Here is a 22,964-nt window from a genome sequence, read left to right as displayed (position 1 = left end):
TACCAGGGTTAATAAAAGGGTTAAAATGTATAAGCATTTTAATGAGGGCCAAGATTTGCGCTCCTTGCACCATTGAAACCGACGTTTGGCATTGGCTTGAGTGACCAATGGTTTGGCTATAGCAGCCCGGCCGTGTATATTGACCCTGTGGAGCTCCTGACAGACAGTTCTGGTGGAAACAGGAGAGTTGAGGTGCACATTTAATTCTGCTGTGATTTGGGCAGCCGTGGTTTTATGTTTTTTGGATACAATCCAGGTTAGCACCCGAACATCCCTTTCAGACAGCTTCCTCTTGCATCCACAGTTAATCCTGTTGGATGTGGTTCGTCCTTCTTGGTGGTATGCTGACATTACCCTGGATACCGTGGCTCTTGATACATCACAAAGACTTGCTGTCTTGGTCACAGATGCGCCAGCAAGACGTGCACCAACAATTTGTCCTCTTTTGAACTCTGGTATGTCACCCATAATGTTTTGTGCATTTCAATATTTTGAGCAAAACTGTGCTCTTACCCTGCTAATTGAACCTTCACACTCTGCTCTTACTGGTGCAATGTGCAATCAATGAAGACTGGCTACCGGGCTGGTCCAATTTAGCCATGAAACCTCCCACACTAAAATCACAGGTATTTCAGTTTCATTGTCCAACCCCTGTATATATAGATATATGTAGATATATACATATCATGCATTTATTTATGTTACTTTCGTTAATTACTGCTCAGTGTTATGGTTTAAGACTTCAGAAACCTCCTTGTGAGCTCTAAAGCACACCTTCCAGCACATATACATCTTGCATCTATTTTTTTTTAGTTTGAATTCATTGTTGTTACCTAAACTGAATGAAAGCATGTTTCCACTGAACATGTGGGTCCCTACTTTGTAACTCATGTTTTGTATGAATTTTGAGGCAAAACAGGACAAACTTATCTCAAAATAAAATAAAATAATAACAAACACCCTACTGGAAAACTAATGTTGTGCCATCTACTTATATTAATACTCTCATCACATTTACATGAATACTTTGATAAACTTTACCACAAACAGAATCAGCTGTGCTGTTCTACTGATTCTGGGCTGCTCCATGTTCTTGTTCATTGTCTAATTCTCCCTCTTTGTTTGTTGTGTGTGATGAATGGAGTGCTTTACTGTGGGATCTTGACAGTGCAGTAATTGGAGCATTCATAAAGGGATTATGCCTGCGCTAATGGGAACAAGCCTGATTTTAAAACACAGACTCGCAAGCTCTCACACACCACTCTTGTGAAAAACACATACACATACACACACACTCCAATTCAATAAACACTCATCAGGGGATCAGATTTTAGACTGAATTTAGCTCTACTACATTTGGAAGACTCTGCAGATTGGTGTAACTGTATCTTGCAGAGGTCTACATACTGGAAGGAACAGGAAGGGGAGGGTGGTGTGAAGCTTCTATGACTAGGATAGGCCTTTTTTTCTAGCAGCCAGCTGATGTCAGAAGGTCAGGCTTTTTTTCTCACACCAAGAACAAACCGCTCACAGAGAAGAGAACATATGCACAGGAAGCCTTTAAACACATGGAGAAAGGCAGCAGAAAGATAAAGGGCAACGCCTGCTACTGTCACGGCAAAGTTAGGGTCTGATTCGCTCAGCAACGCATGCTGCGAACAAACCTCTTGCTCAACTGGGTGGGTTGCGTGTGACTGCTGTGTATCAGTCATTTGGCAGCACAGAATGTCACGACGGGATCAAAGGTTTCGGAGAGGAATGAAAGCACGGTAAGCACTTTTTTTTAAAATGATAAAACATGAAAATGCAACTGAGGAGGACAGAAATATGTGAAAAAGAATGAGAGAACGAGAGGAAAAATGCAAGTGCTGTTAAACTTCTACGTGTATACTTCCTCAAACTGAACTCTGTCAAGACCAACAGCACAAGTAAAACAGGCTTTAATATTGCTTGTGCTTACACATCAACTTTACATGTGAGTAGTTTACAAAACCATGAAAACGGGATGCTTAACAAGTAGTGAATGCTCCTCTCCTTCCAATACAAAAACTCCGTTTTACATCTTCACAAACATTCTTCTTGAGATCAGCCAGTCCCTAATAACCAGGATGTTTATATTTATTTAACAACCAATACGTCTTGAATTAAAAAAAGCCACAAAAAAATAAAATAAAAAGGCTGTTACCATGTGTTTTATATATAAATCTTATTATTTAAGGAAGTGAAGTGAGTTGGCACAGACAAAACTAAGAGGAAGCTAACCAGAATACGTCACCTAAACTCTTAACATCTGACCTATGCTAAAGTCCTGACATCATTAACCTTTATTTACTGTTTAACAGATGCCGCATATTGAAACAGGAATAGAGAGAATGGCTCAGAAAGGCTCAAGATAGGAGTTCAAACATAAGGCAGTAAGTCAATAGGTGGTGAATCAGACAAATACGAGCAGAAGAGTGAAGGCAAAAAGCTAAGAGGATGAAGTCTTAGGAAATATCCCTGGACTGATTCCAGAGTTTTCTCCCAACCAGATGTTCAAGAGGAAGTGCAGATGTGCGGGTGGAAGGTTTCCATCTGTTGGAAGAGTGATAAAAACAACAACAAAAGGACAAAAAAGTCAAGCTTTGTCAAGCTTTTACTACTTTATTATTTCCATAGGGATGAATTAATTTCTGGTCTAATAAAGTACAGATGGGCTTCCTTTGATTCTGGCAGGTATTTAAACTTAATGCCACAAATATGTCAAATGTATCATGATTTCAACATGTTCTCTAGATTAAATTAAAAAAGGAGAACATTTTAGTTGCAACAAACTTCTCAACGATGACTCGTAAGTTTTAAAAAGTACAAGATGTTCTTACCAAACTTACCAGCACAAATATACAGGCCTCCTGCCCGGCAGTTCCAAGGTCAGCATCCTTCTACCAATGTACTCACTATCCCTCCTCATTACATGTCCAAACCGTCTCAGTCTGGCTTTATCTCTAACACATCTAACATACGCTGTCCTTCTGGTGTAAATGTTTCAGAATCAACAAACAAATTTTAATATCAAATAAGAATATACTGAGTAAATATAAAAAAGCAGTGTTCATATAATGATGTCATTTATTCAAGGACAAAGCTATCCAAACCAATCTAACCCTTTAGGAAAATGTAACTGCACCTCGAATCATCCTTGATGCTTCCAACTAGAATTTTGCTCAATTGACAATTAATCTTTTACATCTCTGTGGAGTCATTTTGGCCCACTGTTCCTGGCAGAATCGTTTTAATTCAGCCACAATGGAGCGTTTTCAAGCATGAACAGCCTGTTGAGATCATGCTACACTATCTCTATCAAAGTTAGGTCAGGACTTCAACTAGAGACAAAAACTTCATTTTGTTGTTTCTGAGGGATTCGGGGGTGGACTTTGCTGTGCTTTGGATCACTGTCCTTCTGACCAAAGGGAGCTTTGACGTAAAGTGAAAAACTGATCGTCAGACATTCTCCTTCAGAACGTTGGGGTAGAGAGAAGAATTCATGGTTCCATCAATCATGGCAATTTGTCCAGGTCCTGAAGTAGCAAAGCAGCCCCAGACCCCACTACCAGCATCATATCTACCTGCAATTTTTAAAAAATGTTTAGTTGGTTTTGTACTCAATCAGTGGTTTTTGATCTCTCCCATACATGCCATTTTTGTCCATTCTCTTTCTTATTGTTGAATCATAAACATTGATCTTAACTGAGGCTGTTGAAGGTCATGTTGTCCTTGGTTGTTGTGCAACCTCCTGGGTAAATTGTTGATGTACCGGCACCCGCCTGAGAAAGGCAACTGTTCTATGTCTGACCATTTTTGTATAATGCCTCTCACTGCAGTTCCCTGGAGTCTCAAAGGCTTAGAACTGTATGTAAATCCCCTAGAAGACTGAGAGATGTCAATGACTTTGCTTCTCATCTGCTGATGAATTTCTTTAGATCTGGGCATTATGTGTTGTTTTTTTTTTTATATTCTAGCCTACATCATGTTGTCAGACAGGTCCCAATTAATTCTACAGGTCTGTCAGTAACCATGTCTAGAGAAGCTGAACCAAAACAAATCTAGATAGAGTTAATTTGTGGTTTAACAAGTGGAAGCAATTGTATTTTCACATTGAGCCAGGTTGGTTTGGGTAGTGGGTTGCCTTAATAAATGAAAATATCCCATGACAACTGCTCTTTGTATTTACTCATGTTGTCTGTGCCTGATATTCAAATTTTGTTTTATGTTTGTTACAAAAATCAAAAACAGATTGAATATGTAAACGAGCATAGTTTTCACAGCACTGTATTTCTTTTTTAGTCAAAAAAATAAACAAAATCGTATATCTGATCATCGAAAATGCATTTTCCTGTTTAAAAGGACACTGAAGGAGGCTGATTCCTTCCTCCCCTTCTTCTGAAGAATAGACCTTCACATTCTTTATTATAGAAACCGTCTGCCATTTATCGTTAAAGCTGGAAGAGAGGAAACATGGATTACAGCTCAGTTCAGGAAGTCACCTCCCATTCTGGTTGTAATGAGATAAGGAAACAGCTTTTTTATCAGTCTGTTGAAGCCAGAAAGCCAGGATGAGTTTCAGTTTTTAAAGCAATGTTTCTCAGTGTTGTTTGCTTTCTCACTGCTTAGGCCCAAACCTGCCGACTGAATAAGGATCAGTGAAATAGTATAGTATGATTTAAAGGAAACTAGACACTATTGTGTGTGTCTCTGTTGACCAGGTCATGTAATCCTGCAGTTGATTCTCCAACAGGTCAAATTTCCTTACAAGTCTCATGATAAGGCTCGTGATTTTTTACTAAGACACCCTTCTTAAACACTTGCTTTGTTTGTTGTTTTTCTCATTTCTAAAGGTGTTGTGATTGTGAGTGCATCCTGTCTCACTGGTACTATGAAAGAGGAGGACAACTCTACTGTAAGAAGCATTACTGGTCTCGCTTTGGAGAGCACTGCCACGGCTGCAAGGAGACTGTTTCAACAGGACTTGTTATGGTAAACTGGTCATGTCTGCTAATCCCAATGTTTTTCCCTGGATTAGTAATACAACCAGCCAAAAACCAGGATTATCACTTGTATTTCACCGTTAGTTCTTAATAAAGAACAACTGATTCGATTATTAGACTTTTGGGCAACAAAAGAGGAAAGAGACATTTCCTGACTAGTTTAAGACCTCTAAATTATTTTGTTTAGTTAAAAAACATTAATATTACTTACAATGGTCCAACTCAGCTATTATAAGCAAAAGTTGCTTGTCTACTGTCCAGTTCACCGAACCCAAAAGATTTCACGCTCCTGTAGGAAAAACTGGTTGAAAGCTATGGAGCTATAGTAAACAATTTATTGATTACTTAAACCACCACTTGTTCAGGTATACAAGCATCATGTAAAATAAACTTTAGGTTGTGAAAAGTTTAGGAACATATACCACATTGCATACCTCGTACCAGAATGCTTTCAACTATTAATACCTTCACAGGCTTCCTGTCCTGTTGGTTTCCTTTTGATACAAAAGTAAACACTTTTCTTCCAAACAGATTTAAAGGAACTACTAAACTAAACATCCTATGTATTTCTACAGGAAAAACAAAAAAAATCAAAATCATTCCTGGAAAAAAAAAACAAGTCTCCTTTAAACAAGACATTTTGCCTTGCAAAGCAGTGTTTAGCTAGGTTACTAGTACAGATTTTACTGTATTTCTTTTATAAATATAAACTTGAAAAGTTAGGCATGCATTATATTTGACCCAACGATTCAATATTTTGTAATACCTCATTTTACTGCAATCATAGCTTTTGTACATTTTGCACATTTACAGAGGGAATATCTTTACATGCAAGCAAAATAATTCAATTTTGGTCTCATCTGACAAGAGGTGTTCACAAGTCATTTTATCCAATTCAAGTCTCAAGTGTTTCCCCAAATCTATTATTTGAAATAAAATGTTTTTATCAAATCCAGATCTAGTGCACCTTTAAAGCCTGCACCACTGTAGGTTAGAAATCCAAACCTGTACTGTCTGTCCACAGGCTTAAATTAACACATAAGCATTTATTAATTATTTAAAATTTTTTGATTATTTATTAACAGTTATCTTTTAATTATTTAACATTTATGCAAGTACTGAATTGTACAGTGCATCAGTTAAAGTGGTGGGTGCGAGCAGGAGTGACAAACAGGAGTGGATGATAATGGTCAGAAATTCAGAAGGAGGGGATGGGAGCTGGGATTAAAAAAATAGTCCCCCACAGGGCTGTGGTCCAGCAGGGGGCTGCCAGCCTTGGTGTTGTGTTGATTGTGTTGGTGTGGTCTTGCTGCAGGTGGTTGGTGCAGACCCTGAGTTGCTGGCGTTGCCAGTTCCCAGGATTGGCCTGCACAACTGGGGGTGGCAGTGTGACTAGGTCAGGGGGGCTTGGTACCCTGCATCTCACTCTGTGGTTCTCTGACCTGGGTTCTCTGCCCTGGTGCTGTCACCCTTGTGCCTTGCTGGCGACATACTTACAAGTACACTGTGCTGGGCATATGGCTGACCTGGGGTGATGCTTTATGTCTGGCTGCCTAGGACTGCTGCCATCCTTTGTGTCTCTTAGGTGCTGTGGATTGCAGCCCTTCTACCGTTCTCACCACACTTACAAATGTACAATTGCAGTTGACAAACTCATAATCAAACACCCAATCAACACAAACACTTATTTCTACACATATGCTGAGCCACCCACTTACCCACACGCATACACACACCAACACACAATTATTGAAATGCCAACTTTGGTGCTGGGTTGAATCCAGAATTAATAAAGTTAATCACGCAATTAGGATACTGTCTTGAGGTGTCCTTTTTGTAGAGCAAAGCTGTCCTGGCACATGTAGACAACCATCTGCTCCATAAGGTATGCCTGAAACACCATGACAGGACACCAAAAAATAACAAAAACTGATTTTTTTTTTGTGTTATCAGATGAGGCTGAATACAAATATATAGTAAATTCTTTTAATTTTCATTTGTAAAAAAAAAAAAACAGTTCACATGTTTGTGGTTGTACCCTGACAAAATTTATTTGTCATCTTTTCAGGTTGCAGGAGAACAAAAGTACCATCCTGAGTGTTTTACCTGCATAAGCTGTGAAATGGTCATTGGAGATGGAGACACTTACATGTTAGTTGAGTGCTCTAGACTTTACTGGTAAGTAAATGAAAGTGAAAACATTTATAAACTATCAAAGGTTTTAGACACATCTTCTCATGTAATGGTTTTCTTCATATTTATGACTATTTACATTGTATGTGGATTCTCACTGAAGGCATCAAAACTGTGAATGAACACATATGGAATTATGTAGCAAATGAAAAGTTGTAAGGGAACTTTAAATACGTTTTATATGTTAGATTTCTTAAATTCAATTCAATTTGATTCAATTCAATTGAATGCTGAAATTAAATGTTGTTGTAGATGCAGGTTTTTTCAAAGAGCCGTTGTAAATGCTGATGGCTGTGGGCAAGAAGGATCTCCTGTAGCGGTTTGTCTTACAGCAGATCTGAAGAAGCCTCTGACTGAAGACGCTCTGTTGTTGTACAAAAGTCTCATTAAGAGGATGCTCAGGGTTCTCAGGGTTCACCGATGTATTTATACTCCTCCACCACCTCCACTTCTTCTTCCATGCTGGAAATAGTGTTTGACTTATTCCTGTTTCTCTTGAAATCTACCACCCTCTCCTTTGTTTTATTCACATTCAAGATGACATAATGTTTCCACAACATGCCACAAAGTGGCCCACCAGCTCTCTGTTCTCAGCTTCTTGTCCATCTCTGATCCACCCCACGGCTGCAGAATCATCCGAGTATTTCTACAGATGACAGGAGTCTGTCTTGTACTGGAAGTTTGAGGTGTACAGAGTGAAAAGGAATGGTGAGAGCACAGTGCCCTCTGGTGCTCCTGTGCTGCTAACTACCTGGTTAGACTCACAACCCTTCAGTCTCACAAACTGTTGGTCAGGTAGTCTTTGATCCAGGAGATTGTTGAGGCCTCCACCTGAGTCTTTTGGAGTTTCTAACAAAGCAAATCAGGTTGAAAAGTGTTAAATGCACTGGAGAACCAAATAACATGATCCTCACAGTGCTACTGGCTTTGTCCAGATGACAGTGGGTTTGTTATAGCAGGTATATGATAGCATCTTCAACTCCAACTTCACAACGATAAGCAAACTGAAGGGACTCCTGATCGTTTATGGTTTGCTTACTCAGGTGGGCGAACAGGAGTCTCTCTAGGACCTTGTTGGGTCATCGTCCATTTTGTGAGCCAAACGTAACTACTACACAGCTCAACAGGCAGCTCTCATGTCATAGGAGGTGAGCTTTATCAGGCCTCGCAGATCGCACTGACTTCGCTATTTCCGCTGGAGCCGAGAAAGGCTCCAGGGATGTGCAACTGTGGCACATCCCTGGAGAATCAGTAGCCTGCATGGGTGTTTTCACTCCATTCTCCATCACTGGTCAACCTCACGAGAAGCTTGACAGGGCTACAAATCTTGCTGGGATAAGAAGCCCAGAAGAATTACTTTACCGATGGAAGACGTGTCTGTAGCACGCAACTCAAGTAAGAAAAACCCACATAGGTTTTCCAAAGGAGACAAAGGTTTCCTCTTTTGTTGTGCTCCAGTTGACTATCAATGGTCCATCATTTTTCCCCTTTTGCCGAAGTTGGAGAAGTTGACCATTCTTGAGTTTGTTACGGATGCGTGACGAACGAAGCCCCCTCCTTCTCCTTGTTGCTCCAAAGAAGACTACACCAAGTAATATTGTTCCTTTCTGTTGATACTGTAGAAATTTCCTGGGCAGGATAAAGTAGGATACATAGGGTGATTTAGAACTGCCATTCATTTAACCCAATGTGTTTTAAGTTGTATGTTGCATGCAATGCTTTATTGAAGTTATGCGGCACCGTCTGATGGCTGTTTAATAATTTTGGACTCTGAAGCACGGCTGTGCAGCAAAGTTGGATGCCGGAGCGTTTACTATGTTTTAAACAACTGAGCGCTGTCTCAGCTGGAGTTAAAGTAGATTTTTAAAGCAGACTGAGGCTATGACCTGAGCCTTGTGTTCATCTCCATTGTTCCATTGTTTATGGTCCTTTGTGTTTTTCCATGGAGTTTTCGCCTTGTGGGGTTTTATGACTGTATACTGGAGTAGCTCTGTTAGCAGGTACAGCGCTAAGCCACTCCTGAAGGAAACCTATTGCCTCCCACTGATTGTTTTTTTTTACGCATTCCAAGCCAATCAGAAGCTTTGATCCATTCCCACTCAGTCCATAAATTGCTGGTTTGATCTCCATGTACCCTCAGCATGCATCCTAATTTTTGATTATTCATGTGCCCCTTTTTGTAGAATTGTGCATGTTTAATTAGGTGAAAGTTGCTGAACATGATTAGTTGTTTGTAAAAGGGACTATTAGTTTGATACATTTTCACATAGATAAAGAGACAGCATGTGTTTAATTTGTGTAAGAGTGATTATGTCAGGACTTGAGCAACGGACGAACCCAGAATGCAGACTAGCAGGCTGCATGATAGTAAGTAAAAAAAGATTTAATAACAAAAAACTCACTCAAAGGAGGAGGCAGGAACCAAAACAATAAAACGGACAGGCAAAAACAGACATGGGCAGGCTGGCAAGACAGGCTTGGCGTGAATAACAGGACAACAGCATGATCTGAAAATGTTTCCGTGATGAGTAACTGAACAGGTGTGTTTTTATGGAGCTTGAACCAGGTGGAGCAAGGAGACAGATTAGCTTGGTGCAGGTGAACCGAATAAAGTTAATTAACCGACAGAACACAACGTGACAGGAGCAAAACAGAACTTCAAGGATACAAACAAATAGAAATCTAACTAGAAAAGCATGAAACCAAAGCATAACCAGAAGCCCAAACAACCACAAATCATAACAGATTATCGGTCAAAATAAGATTAGTGTTTCTCACCATTTGGTAAAACGGTTGATAACACCGTGACATTTAGCGTGCTTTTGGTTAATAATTGTCAATTATTAATGATAGTTAACTAATTTCTAAGTTCTTTCTCTTGCCCTCGGTGGAAGACACACGTTTTCTCTCTCTCCCTCCCTCCCTGCTGATTCCTGCTTCTGCTTTTTGTCTGTATTTTTCTCAGAGCCTCGCTTTGCATATCCTCCAAACTTGTAAATTATGGATTTGGTCAGGTGGACTCTCAACGTAATTGATACATTTTTTTTCGATGGGAAGACATGGTAAAGGAGACCCTCTTGTCCAGGCGGAATGTTCTTCTCTGGATACACAATGGATTCTTGGCAGCAGTGGAAGATTGTGTGCCTAACTAAGATGTCGGTCGAGGTAGAAGATGTGTACATATTTGGACTTTTGATAACAGGATTTCTGCTTTTTGGAGTTGGTGGTCACCTGGCTTATCGAGTGATTCGCAAAACGTGGGTGGCTGTTCAAAGCTTTCCAAAGCTTCCTGCGATGTTGGATGGAGTCTGTAGAGCGATCAACACTCAGATTGAAATGTTAAGAGAGCAGAATCGCAAGCTGGACACGATTCTTGAACAGAATTGCAGCTTGGCAGCGGTTGGACTCAGAGGTTAAAGGATATAATCTTGGAGAAGTTGTACGCTCCAGATCTATGGAAAGTACCAGAAATTTGGCTATTTGGATTCACAATTGAGACATACCAGTAAAACTCTTAAGGTAGTTGGAAATTCACAACTGCCTGAACCACAACATTTATTGTTTTTCTAAATCTGTCGCCCCGATGTGGCCTTGGCAACTTCTGCTAACTGGTTATCGACAAAATATCTCCTGGATGTTATATAAACACGACGCTCTTCCCCAGCACTCCCCTACCAGCTGTGTGCTGATAGGACTATGCAGCTGATTGTTAAAACTTCCACCTTTCTTCTCAAGAACAACAGCGCTTCTATCAGTGTTGACAGTCTAATTCTTGCAAACACACTCAGACTTACATTCGCACCATCAAGATTCCACCGTACCCTTGCTGAATCTTTACTTATGTGTGTGTTGCTTACCCTTGCTGAGGTTTTTTGTACTATTTCAGACTCTATTCTGCTAAGAATAGAGTCTGAAATATGATGTTTTTCCCTCCTATCTTACTTTACCTAAATGTGTGATTTCATTACTTTTCATAGATTTTCAGATTTCTCAGAAGGATTACCAGCAAAAGCCAATTATTATTAGTATTTCATTACTTTTCATTGATTTTTTGTTTTATCAGAAGGATTACTAGCGAAAACCAAATATTATTAGTAATTTGGACTTTAGTTGCTCTTATACCAATGACCCAGCTTTCTTAATTAGACTACAATGGACTGTTATTACTTAGTTCAACTTCAGTACCAGTAAAAGCTTAGCACAAGATGCTTTCCCCTACATAGAGGACTTAATGATATAATTACTTCTGTAGAAAGATTGGTTTAGAACCAGCTCTTACCAGTAAAACCCAAAGGATTATTAATGTTATCTGTATCATTGTAATGCTGGCCAGAGATTTTTAGATTTTTCAGAAGCATTCATAGATTTTTAGATTTCTTAGAAGGATTCTGGTATCATTTGATTTGTTTTTCTGTGTCTGTATCTGTGTTTATTTTTGTATGATTGTATTGTAATTGTATGTACAGCGCTTTGAGTGTCTCGTTACTGAAAAGCACTATATAAATAAACTTACCTACCTACCTTACCTAGTTGTAATTATTAAGTGCTGTGAGCCTCGGATCTCTATTCGTAAGAAATGATTTTTGACAATATATTTCTTCTGAATTAGGATTTTCAGTTGTAATTTTTTATAAATAATCATAATCCCTTGTAATCCTCATGATGTGGGATGTCGGGGCAACAGGTTTATAGTCATTAACGACTGATGGGTGACTTTTCTTTGGTACCGGAACAAGACAGGAGGTCTTCCACATCACTGGAACCTTCTTCTGGTTGACTAAGGTTGAAGAGGTGCTGCAGAATCCCACAGAGCTGCTCTGCTGGGGCCTTCAGGACTCTAGGGCTGACACAATATGGACACGATCTGGACCTTATTCAGGTTTAGTCTTTCTAGTAGTCTCTTCGCCTGACTTCTTGAGACACACAGATGGAAGCGGGAGTCAAAGGGAGCATCAGCATCTTCTGATCTGGTTGAAGACAAACATGTAGAAACAGAGGGATCCATGGCTGAGGTGGAAGACAAAACATTTGAGGTGTGGCAGGAAAGCTGTGGGTCAAAGGAGGGTGGGATGTCTGTTTGGCTGTGAGCAGGAGAGGAGGATGCTGAGCTTGTTTCTGCACTGAACCTATCGAGGAATGTGTTTAGTTCATTGTCTCTGTCCAGACATCCATCGGTCTGATCATCCTTCTGCTTGAAGCCTGTGATCTTCTTCATCCCTGACCACACATCTCTAATATTGTTTCACTGGAGCCTGCTCTCCAGCTACTTCATGTACACCTCCTTGCTCTCTATAATCTTGACTTTAAGTTGTTTCTGTATACTCCTCAATAATTCCCTGTCTCCCTCTCTGAAGGCTCTTGTTTTCTTGTTAAGCAGGTCCTTTAGGTCACTGATGATTCAGGGTTTGTTACTGGGGAAGCATCTCACCGTTCTGGTTGGGATGATGTTATGCACACAGAAGTTTATATATTAAAGTAGCCGCCCTATGCTGTGATGACTGAAATATTAACCTTTGGCCGTCTCTCAAAGAACTTCTGGGAAGTTCTTTCAAGAGAACGTGAAGAGAGTAAAGCAGTCATCAAAGCAAAGGGAGGCTAATTTGAAGAATCTGACATGTAAAAATGATTAGAATTATTTTACACTTTTTGTTTCCTATATAATTTCATGTGTGTTCACTTAGTTTTGTTGCCTTTGGTGAGAATCTACAATGTAAATAGTCATGAAAATAAAGAGACCCATTAAGTGAGAAAGTGTATCTAAAACGTTTGGTCTGTACTGTATATATATATATACAGTACAGACCAAATGTTTGGACACACCTTCTCATTCAAAGAGTTTTCTTTATTTTCATGACTATGAATATTGTAGCTTCACACTGAAGGCATCAAAACTATGAATTAAAACATGTGGAATTATATACTGAACAAAAAAGTGTGAAACAACTGAAAATATGTCTTATATTCTAGGTTCTTCAAAGTAGCCACCTTTTGCTTTGATTACTGCTCCACACACTCTTGGCATTCTGTTGATGAGCTTCAAGAAGTAGTCACCTGAAATGGTTTTCCAACAGTCTTGAAGGAGTTCTCAGAGATGCTTAGCACTTGTTGGCCCTTTTGCCTTCACTCTGCAGTCCAGCTCAACCCAAACCATCTCGATTGGGTTCAGGTCCGGTGACTGTGGAGGCCAGGTCATCTGGTGCAGCACCCCATCACTCTCCTTCTTGGACAAATAGCCCTTACACAGCCTGGAGGTGTGTTTGGGGTCATTGTCCTGTTGAAAAATAAATGATGGTCCAACTAAATGCAAACCGGATGGAATAGCATGCCGCTGCAAGATGCTGTGGTAGCCATGCTGGTTCAGTATGTCTTCAATTTTGAATAAATCCCCAACATTGTCACCAGCAAAGCACCCCCACACCATCACACTTCCTCCTCCATGCTTCACGGTGGGAACCAGGCATGTAGAGTCCATCAGTTCACCTCTTCTGCGCTGCACAAAGACACGGTGGTTGGAACCAAAGATCTCAAACTTGGACTCATCAGACCAAAGCACATATTTCCACTGGTCTAATGTCCATTCCTTGTGTTCTTTAGCCCAAACAAGTCTCTTCTGCTTGTTACCTGTCCTCAGCAGTGGTTTCCTAGCAGCTATTTTACCTTGAAGGCCTGATTCACAGTCTCCTCTTAACAGTTGTTCTAGAGATGTGTCTGCTGCTAGAGCTCTGTGTGGCATTGACCTGTTCTCTAATCTGAGCTGCTGTTAACCTGCGATTTCTGAGGCTGGTGACTCGGATGAACTTATCGTCTGCAGCAGAGGTAACTCTTGGTCTTCCTTTGCTGGGGCGGTCCTCATGTGAGCCAGTTTCTTTGTAGCGCTTGATGGTTTTTGCGACTGCACTTGGGGACACTTTCAAAGTTTTCCCAATTGTTCGGACTGACTGACCTTCATTTCTTAAAGTAATGATGGCCACTCGTTTTTCTTTACTCAGCTACTTTATTCTTGCCATAATACAAATTCTAACAGTCTATTCAGTAGGACTATCAGCTGTGTACTGTATCCACCTCCTGCACAACACAACTGATGGTCCCAACCCCATTTATAAGGCTTGAAATCCCACTTATTAAATCTGACAGGGCACACCTGTGAAGTGAAAACCATTTCAGGTGACTACCTCTTGAAGCTCATCAACAGAATGGCAAGAGTGTGCGGAGCAATAATCAAAGCAAAAGGTGGCTACTTTGAAGAACCTAGAATATAAGACATATTTTCAGTTGTTTCACACTTTTTTGTTCAGTATATAATTCCACATGTTTTAATTCATAGTTTTGATGCCTTCAGTGTGAAGCTACAATATTCATAGTCATGAAAATAAAGAAAACTCTTTGAATGAGAAGGTGTGTCCAACCTTTTGGTCTGTACTGTGTATAAATATATAAATAAAGGCAGTCAATACAATTTTGAATATTAAAGTTATGTACTTTTTTCTATATCTTCAGCGGCCACTGCTTTTGTCAGGGTGTTGTGCCAGCTGTGAGATCAACATCTCTTACACAGAGACCCCACATGGTGGCGTTGGTGTTTGTCCCTCCCACTGCAGCTGGACGACGAGGCCTGACAATATCTGCTGATTTAAGCCAAGACAAAAAGCTTCTCATTACTGTTACAGAGTGAGTCTCTAAAGTTCAGACATCAGATAATTCTGCATTAATGTATTCTAGAGTCCAAAATTTACTTGTGTGGTTTAATTTGTCACCTGCGTGGCTTTTGGCAAACTATAAGGAATAATTATTTTGACTTTTTTCAACAATTGCAGCAGTTTGATCTAAATTATTATTTCATCCTGCAGATTATGCTTCTAAGATTGTTAAACTGTGTAATGTTTATGTGCCAGAAGTTGTTAACATTAAAAACTGTTGTGTGAACACCTGTGAATACAAGTCAATGTAATTCTTGAAGTAAATAATCCTACTCTGCTGGTGTAGAACTCAGTAAGCTTTGAAATCCTCCTTATTTGATTCCTAATTAGTTATAACTTTAAATAACGAATTAAAACGGGCCTGTGAAGGCAAAATTGTCTTTTCTCTTCTTAAAATTTTATTTTTAGACTTGGAACAATAAGAAGCTGGTATACAGCGCTTTGAGTGTCTCGTTACTGAAAAGCGCTATATAAATAAACTTACCTTACCTTACGTTATCTAATGTTTCAGATTTGTCTCCACCTGAAAGTTTAAACATCAAAGTTTGTAAAAGTAGCAGAACCCATTTCTCTTAATAGATGTCCAATGCAACATGGGAAACACTTTTCAAACTTCTTCTCTTGTGGGTTGATCAAGACCTGATTATTTAATCGATCAAGGGAGTGCCAGTCACATGAGCTCTGAGTCCCTCATTCTCTCTCAGAGCCAGGGGGTGAGGGAAAGACAAGACAGCGACAAATTTAGCACCATCACTTCTATTTGGGAATAACTGACCTGCAGATCTGGTTTTCAATTATGGCAAGGCTTTTTGTATGGTTAACAATTCAGTTCCAAGTGAGGTACCCATCAAGACATTCAGTGGCCAAGGTCAGAAGATCACCAGCTGACCAGTCTGAAGATGACCTCCCCACAACAGTTGTGTGTTGAGAAATTTCTTGCCAGCAGCATCTGCTGTGGGAATTGCAACTGAAGTAGTTTTGGACTAAAGTAAGGAGTCCACTTAACAGTTTTAATTTGACATTAAGTAATGATCAATTTGACAGAGCAAAGGTGGCTCTCTTGGAGTTCAATCTTCTTTTTCCCTCTAAACCTTGCGTTTAAATTTCAGAGGGAGAGACTGTAATGAAACTTTAGAGTGGCTAAGAACTTGTAAATGTTGACGATACTCCGAATGTTCATTCTCTGTTCTTTTCAGTATTTCTCTTTAAGTAATGTTTCATATTTATTTGTAAATGTTTAGTTTTTGTTTCACTTGCTTGTTTTACTCTATTGTTCAATGGCGTGATTACTAAATGTTTAATGCTGGAATATATTAGCAATAATTTCAATGTAGTCATTAAATTTTAAGTTATGGTCAGTATTGTGGTCCTTTTTTTAATACACAAATCTCAGAAGAAGGGGTCAGATTGATTTTTTATATATTTGAGACTGGTAAGAAAAATAAAAGTTTTTAGAAAATATTTGTAAGCATAAGTAAGAGTTTCAATACATGAATCTAATTAAATAGTCCTATCAACCACTGCATAGCCATTCATTAATTACAATTCTGCTTCAGTTTAGACCCAGGTGTCCTCAGTCCTGATCTACTGTCCTCTGTCCAAGCTGGTGATCGGGTTTTGGAGGTCAATGGCATCCCGGTCTGCAACATTTCCCTGGATGAGGTACCATGATCATAACAATGCCTATATTATCACTGTTTAATAAAGCTCTAAAAAACATAACTCTGCCAACAAACCTAAACTGATTTTCTTTTCTTTAGATAAACCATGTGATCCAGGACACAAGCAGACCACTTCAACTCATCATTGAGCACAATCCACAGTCTCCTCATGACCCTTTTCAATCAGACAGTCCCCCAACTAACATAAGCTGTCCTGACTCTTGTGTCCACGATAAACTTCTTTCAGTCCATAATCTGCCAAGTCTGGAAGAAGAGCCAAGTACACCAGAAGAACGACAAGAACAACCGATGAGCCTCTCCCCGCCTCAACTCCAAGGAAGCACAGGGTTGCGAACTAGACATATTCTGTAAGTGATGACAGTGCTCTGTCTTTTAATTGCTCCTCTATTTCTTTTATCTAAGTTGTCTTTTCTTTTTCAGACGAAGTTACAGTATAGACAAGTGTCCCCTATCTCCAGGATCATTGTCTTTTCTTTCTCAAAAGAGAGACATGGTTCGCTCAGAGTCTCTTCGAGTCGACCCTGGGGAACGGACACACCGTATCTTCAGACCATCAGACCTCATTCATGGAGAGGTGTTAGGCAAGGGCTGCTTCGGCCGAGCAGTGAAGGTACTGTCTTTACTCCCCTTACATTTTCTGACTTTTATTGTAAAACAATTTCAAAGAAAGGCTTCATATCATAAATGCTTTATGTTAAGGTCACCCATCAAGAGACAGGGGAGGTGATGGTGATGAAAGAGTTAATACGTTTTGATGAAGAGACACAGAAGACATTTTTAAAGGAAGTAAGTAATTATCAGAAAAGGAAAGGCTGCTAAGCAGCTGCAAAAAAGAATTTGTAATAACTATATCAAATCTAATATTTACACTCTGAATGTAATATTATTTATCTTTGTCACAACGTCTCTCAAACCCTGCACAGGTAAAGGTGATGCGCTGCCTTGAACATCCCAATGTTCTCAAATTTATTGGATTGTTTTACAAGGACAAACGAATACATTTTGTCTCTGAATACATCCAAGGAGGAACTCTTAAAGAAACTATTGCAAAAATGGTGAGTTTCAAACTAATTATAAATACATCCCACATTATCGCTGTCAGAACCGACAAACACAATAAGATGGTCATGACCTTGTTGTTGTTGTAGGATGACAATTTTCCCTGGAATTTAAGAGTTGGATATGCCAAAGACATAGCAGCTGGGATGGTAAGTGCTTCTGATCAGTCCTCTTAAGGTTACAGTGCCTAAAGAATTCATTCCCTGTGAACTTTTCCAACCAACTTTAATGTAGTTTATGGGGATTTTATGTGATGGACCAACGTAAAGTAGCAGATCACTGTGAAGTAGAAGGTAAATTATACATGGTTTTTATCTTGTACAATTAAAAATGGTGTGCACATGTATGCGGTCCCCTTTATTCTGTTAACCACGAAATAAAATCTGGTGCAACCAATTACTTTCAGAAGTAACCTAAATAGTCAACACAATCAACCTGGGTGTAGTTAAACCTCAGTATAAATCTAGCTGTTCTTTGAAGGCCTCAGAGGTGAAAGATGAACAGAGTTAATGGGAAGATGGCTGGAGCAAAATACAGGGCTATACTGCAAGAAAAACCAATTAAAGGCTCCAAAATACTAGAAACACTGGTGCCAAGGTTAATTTTACCGGAACACAGTACGCCTAATTATACAGCTAAACCTAGAGAGTAAAGGTTCATTTCAAAGCATCCTCATGTGTTAGAACAGCCTCGTCAAAGTCCAGACATAAATCCAAGTATAGGATGGTTCTACAAAGTAAAGACTTGGCGGGGCAGAATACGAAAAACACAGCTGACTTTTCAGACCTTTATTACAACATGGATCTTTTTCTTCCCGCTTCACAATGTGAACAATTTTGTGTTGGTCTCTGGCATAAACTTCCTAAAAAATAAACTGAGGTTTGTAGTGACAAAATGTGAAAAAGAACAAGGGATAAAATTACTTTTTTGAGGCATTATAAATGTTTACAAGGTATCATTAAAAATGGTGAATCATGTTGTAAAACTTTCTCCTTAAAGGCATATCTACACTCCACGAACGTAATCCACAGAGATCTAAACTCATACAACTGCCTGGTCAGACAGGTGAGCAATGAGCTCCATTAAATACATGAAAAAATAACACAAATACCATTTAGAGTTGAACCATATCAAGAAATTGTGTGATTGTGATACTATTGCTGAAAACTGCTAAAAAGTCAAATGCATCAAGTTCAATTACTGTTTTATTTTAACATTTATTTTTGTTTCCTTAGTAGAATGTAAGCAAACAAAAAAAAGCATAGCCACCTCTTTCAGTAAACATCTTAAAGCCTTTAATTTCTCTTTACTTTAGAACCAGTCTGTAGTGGTAGCAGATTTTGGACTTGCTAGGCTGGTAATGGATGAAAGGAATCAGAGCAGAACGTCCTCTCTCGAGCGGAGTGTGAAGGGGCCGCTGTCAGAGCTGCGCAAAACTGACCGGAGAAAACGGTACACTGTGGTAGGGAACCCCTACTGGATGGCCCCTGAGATGATCCACGGTGAGTGTCGAAGTATTAATGATCTTACTTACAACAGGGGGAAACCAAATAATGTTTGATGGACCTTTATGGTGTAGACTGGAACAAAAACAGTGCTGCTCATTACATCTTCCTCGTTGACCCTTAGGAAAAACCTATGATGAACGTGTGGACATATTTTCCTTCGGGATTATGACTTGTGAGGTAAGAACTTTTAGCAAGACCAGGCATTTATAGTAGCCAACTGATATTAACACAAAAGACATTGTATAACTGATAAATAATGACAGACACACTGCCATTCTTTAACTTCACTATAGGAACAGAATTAAAAAATATATTATTTTAACTCGTATTTATTTAAATTAGTTTTCCAATAACACCTAAGTTCAAAATGCAGCAGTTTAACAGGTAAAGGGTCTTAGGTTACGTTCACAAAGCAGGTCTTGATGCTAATTTCCGATTTTTTGCTCAAAGCCGATTTTTTTTTTTGCATAGTTATTCACATTCTTCAATTGCGGGCGCCATCAGACTTCAGTCTGAACACACTGTTACTGTGTTAAATTGCTGAGCAAATAGGAGCTGATAATATTATGACCACATTATAACAAGATGAATAAAGTAAAAAGAGAGCACAACTGTTAACAATAACCTTTTGTGGAGCAGTAACTTCTACTTCTGGAGAGGTCTGTGTGGATTGGTAGTTGGAACTGGACATAAAAGTTGCATAAAATGCGACAAGACTGTTCAGACTGCGGATGCTTTGAAAACTATTGGATACGTATCCGATTTAGTACTACATATGAAAGTGGCGCAATTTGGATTTTTTTTGGAGGCGTAAAAATTCTGAATTGGGCCGTTCAGACTTGCATTGAAAGGCGGATAATATGCCTGCTGTGTGAAAGTAGCCTTAGACTCCAACCTGTTTAAAGGCAGCTGCCAAACAAATTGGTGAAATACCGCCACCTTGTGGTAGTAAAGTCTTATAACCAGGTACTAGTAAAAACAAAATGTCATTTTTAAAAGAAATTAATTTAACTTTAAACATTAAGTGAAACTCATACATGTATTCATTACACAGAGTGATGTATATCAAAGGTACATTTTGGTTCATTTTGATGATTAAGTTTAACAGCTAATGAATACATAGAATTATGTTACATTTGAATATTACATAAGAGCAGTAGAAAAATGGGCTGCACGATGGCGCAGTTGGTAGTACTGTTGCCTGGGTCTGACTCCCAGATTGGGGTCTTTCTGCATGGAGTTTGCATGTTCTCCCCGTGCATGCGTGGGTTCTCACCGGGTACTCCGGCTTCCTCCCACAGTCCAAAAACATGACTGTTAGGTTAATTGGTCTCTCTAAATTGCGTGAATGCGTGAATGAGTGTGTGCTTGGTTGTTTGTGTGTTGCCCTGCAATGGACTGGCGACCTGTCCAGGGTGTACCCCGCTTCTCGCCCATAGGCTGCTGGAGATAGGCATCAGCTTCCCCGTGACCCACTATGGAATAAGCGGTATAGAAGATGACTGACTGACAATAGAACAATTATTTTTAATACAGAAATGTTATGTCCCACACAATATTGGGGAACGCTCCTTTCTGAACAGTTGTCCAGTATACAGCCACCGATATACTGCACACAGAGGTTAAGCCTCAAAAGGTCAACGCTAAATAAGATGGCAATCAGAGAGCTGTATCCAAGTATATACATGGAAAGTTGAGTGGAAGGAGAAAGTATAGTTATACAAAGGGTGATAATCACAGCCTTAAGATGATTGTGAAGCAAAGCCTATTCGAGAGTTTAGTGGAGATTCACAAGGTGTGAACTGCAGCTGGAGTCAGTGCTTCAAGAGCTACCAGAGACAAACATATTCAGGATATGGCCTACAACTGTCACATTTCGTGTGCTAAGTCCATTGCAAACCATAGAAAACATTAGAAGGATCTTATCTGGGAAAAAGAGAAAAATTACTGGACTGTTGCCCAATAGTAAAAGGCCTTATTTTTAAAATGACAGTAAAGAAGAATGTGAGAAGTAAAGGCAGCTTTTCATTTGAAACCCAAGGTCCCAGAGTCTGGAGGAAGATTGGAGACACGCAAAGTTTAAGTTTCTAGATGTCTGGTGTGACGTTTCCAGTCAGTGACAATTTGGGGAGCCATGTCAAGTCAAGTCAAGTTTATTTATATAGCGCTTTTCAGCAACACGGCACTCAAACACGTCTGTGTTTATGTAATATTTTCATTGATTTTATGTAGTTTTAGAATTTTCTTAAAAACTGAATATTGGGTTTTTTACTACCCAAAACGATTTAAAGTTAACTAAATTAAATGCTTGGAATATCACTGAGTGTAATGAATATAGGTTGCACTATTTGAGCAGAATTACTGAAATAAATTGACTTTCTATAATGTTATTTATGAGAGATGTACTTGTATTAATAACACAAGGATTCCTCTTTGTGTCATCAGATTATTGGCAGAGTGAGTGCTGATCCTGATTACCTTCCCCGGACCAATGACTTTGGACTAAACGTAGAAAGTTTCCTGCAGCAGTTTCACCCTCCACGGTGCCCATCTACCTTCCTGCCATTAGCTGTCCTCTGCTGTGACATGGATGCTGATAAACGGTAAGACTGTGCAACAATATTTGTTTAAATGTGAAGTGAAAGGAAGCACAGATATTGCTAGAAGCTATTTAAAATGAAAACTATTTTTAGGGCATGTCTACACTTCTGTCAGGCAGTGAAGGACTGCTCTTCTAATAATAGTCCTGAAAGAGAAATTAAAGAAAAGGGAAAAAAGTCACAAAATTCTGATTTGTGCATCTTTTTTAGTGCAAAATAGCCAACCATAGTCGTACATATAACATGGGATAAAACATCCACAGTTCTAAAAAATGAATGTCTTTTCCTTTCAGACCCTCTTTTTCAAAGCTAGAGGAGTGGCTGGACAACCTGCTAATGAACCTGGACATCAGCCTGCCTTTGCTTTCTGAGTTGGAGCAACTCTGTCGCGCCTTCTGGAAAAATCACCAAAACCAGGCTCCAAACCAGGATGAAACTCCGGTTTCGTGTAAACAAACTGTTTCAGAGACACGTAGAGGAAATCTGAGCCCTAAACTTTGTTCAGACGAAGCAAACAGCCACACAGATGCACATGGCCACAATGTGAGGACTAAATCACAACACACCGACCAGTCCTGCTGTGACTCTATAAACTCAGACTCAGGGAACAGTGAGTGTGAGTCTTATGAGGATGGTAATATTAAAGAACAAGCAAAATCCCAGCATGAGCCCTCACTGTTAGGTCGCACAAACAGGGTTAGAAGAACTTGTAGAGTGCTGTGGGAACGATCTACAGAGGACAGCTCGTTTCTCTGAAGCTTTGTCAAAATAAGTTCAGAGTTGTGGAATAAACACATTTTTTGAGGACATTGGTACCTCGTCAAAAAATAGAAACGTATTTCTGAAACCTACCTGATGACTATTACTTCAAAACTGGCAGAGGCACAAAAGGTGCAACTGCAGATTTATGCAAAATTTCTTTGAGAAGATATGCAGCTTGATATTAATTGCTTTGAATATTGCATTTTTCCCATATTAGCCCATAAACCAGTATTTAAGTAGCTGTAGCTGAAGCCCAACGCAGGAGGAATTTATTCAATATCACGGATACAAGCGGCTGAAATGAGCTTCCTCCGTAGGGTGGCCGGGCACTCCCTTAGAGATAGGGTGAGGAGCTCGGCCATCCGGGAGGAGCTCGGAGTAGAGCCGCTGCTCCTCCACATTGAGAGGAGCCAGTTGAGGTGGCTCGGGCATCTATACC

The 22,964-nt window shown here is 39.5% G+C and overlaps 1 protein-coding gene across 2 annotated transcripts; it reads left to right on the top strand.

Moving 5' to 3' along the window:
- The first annotated feature begins 1,481 nt into the window (after positions 1-1,481).
- Positions 1,482-22,929, top strand: LOC124875968 (LIM domain kinase 1-like). 2 transcript variants are annotated; one of them, XM_047378414.1, is made up of 15 exons: positions 1,482-1,769; positions 4,875-5,013; positions 7,093-7,202; positions 14,715-14,885; positions 16,471-16,576; positions 16,675-16,943; positions 17,017-17,206; positions 17,296-17,382; positions 17,520-17,651; positions 17,745-17,804; positions 18,655-18,720; positions 18,971-19,157; positions 19,285-19,340; positions 21,609-21,766; positions 22,057-22,929. In XM_047378414.1, exons 1-15 carry the CDS (start codon positions 1,726-1,728, stop codon positions 22,517-22,519), a joined length of 2,238 nt encoding a protein of 745 aa, XP_047234370.1. In that variant the 5' UTR covers positions 1,482-1,725; the 3' UTR covers positions 22,520-22,929. The 2 variants fall into 2 exon arrangements, with proteins under 2 accessions (XP_047234370.1, XP_047234371.1); XM_047378415.1 differs by lacking the exons at positions 1,482-1,769; positions 4,875-5,013; positions 7,093-7,202 and adding an exon at positions 8,449-8,612.
- Positions 22,930-22,964: the final 35 nt, after the last annotated feature.

This window comes from Girardinichthys multiradiatus, chromosome 11 (assembly GCF_021462225.1).
Source record: "Girardinichthys multiradiatus isolate DD_20200921_A chromosome 11, DD_fGirMul_XY1, whole genome shotgun sequence".
Lineage (NCBI taxonomy): Eukaryota > Metazoa > Chordata > Actinopteri > Cyprinodontiformes > Goodeidae > Girardinichthys > Girardinichthys multiradiatus.
This window is presented reverse-complemented; position numbering and strand designations above follow the sequence as displayed.

Coding starts and splice junctions, on each gene's coding strand:
- LOC124875968 (XM_047378414.1), top strand. CDS start 1,726: ATGTCACGACGGGATCAAAGGTTTCGGAGAGGAATGAAAGCACG. Junction 17,652..17,744: donor AAGAAACTATTGCAAAAATG/GTGAGTTTCAAA, acceptor TTGTTGTTGTAG/GATGACAATTTTCCCTGGAA. Junction 21,767..22,056: donor GACATGGATGCTGATAAACG/GTAAGACTGTGC, acceptor TTTTCCTTTCAG/ACCCTCTTTTTCAAAGCTAG.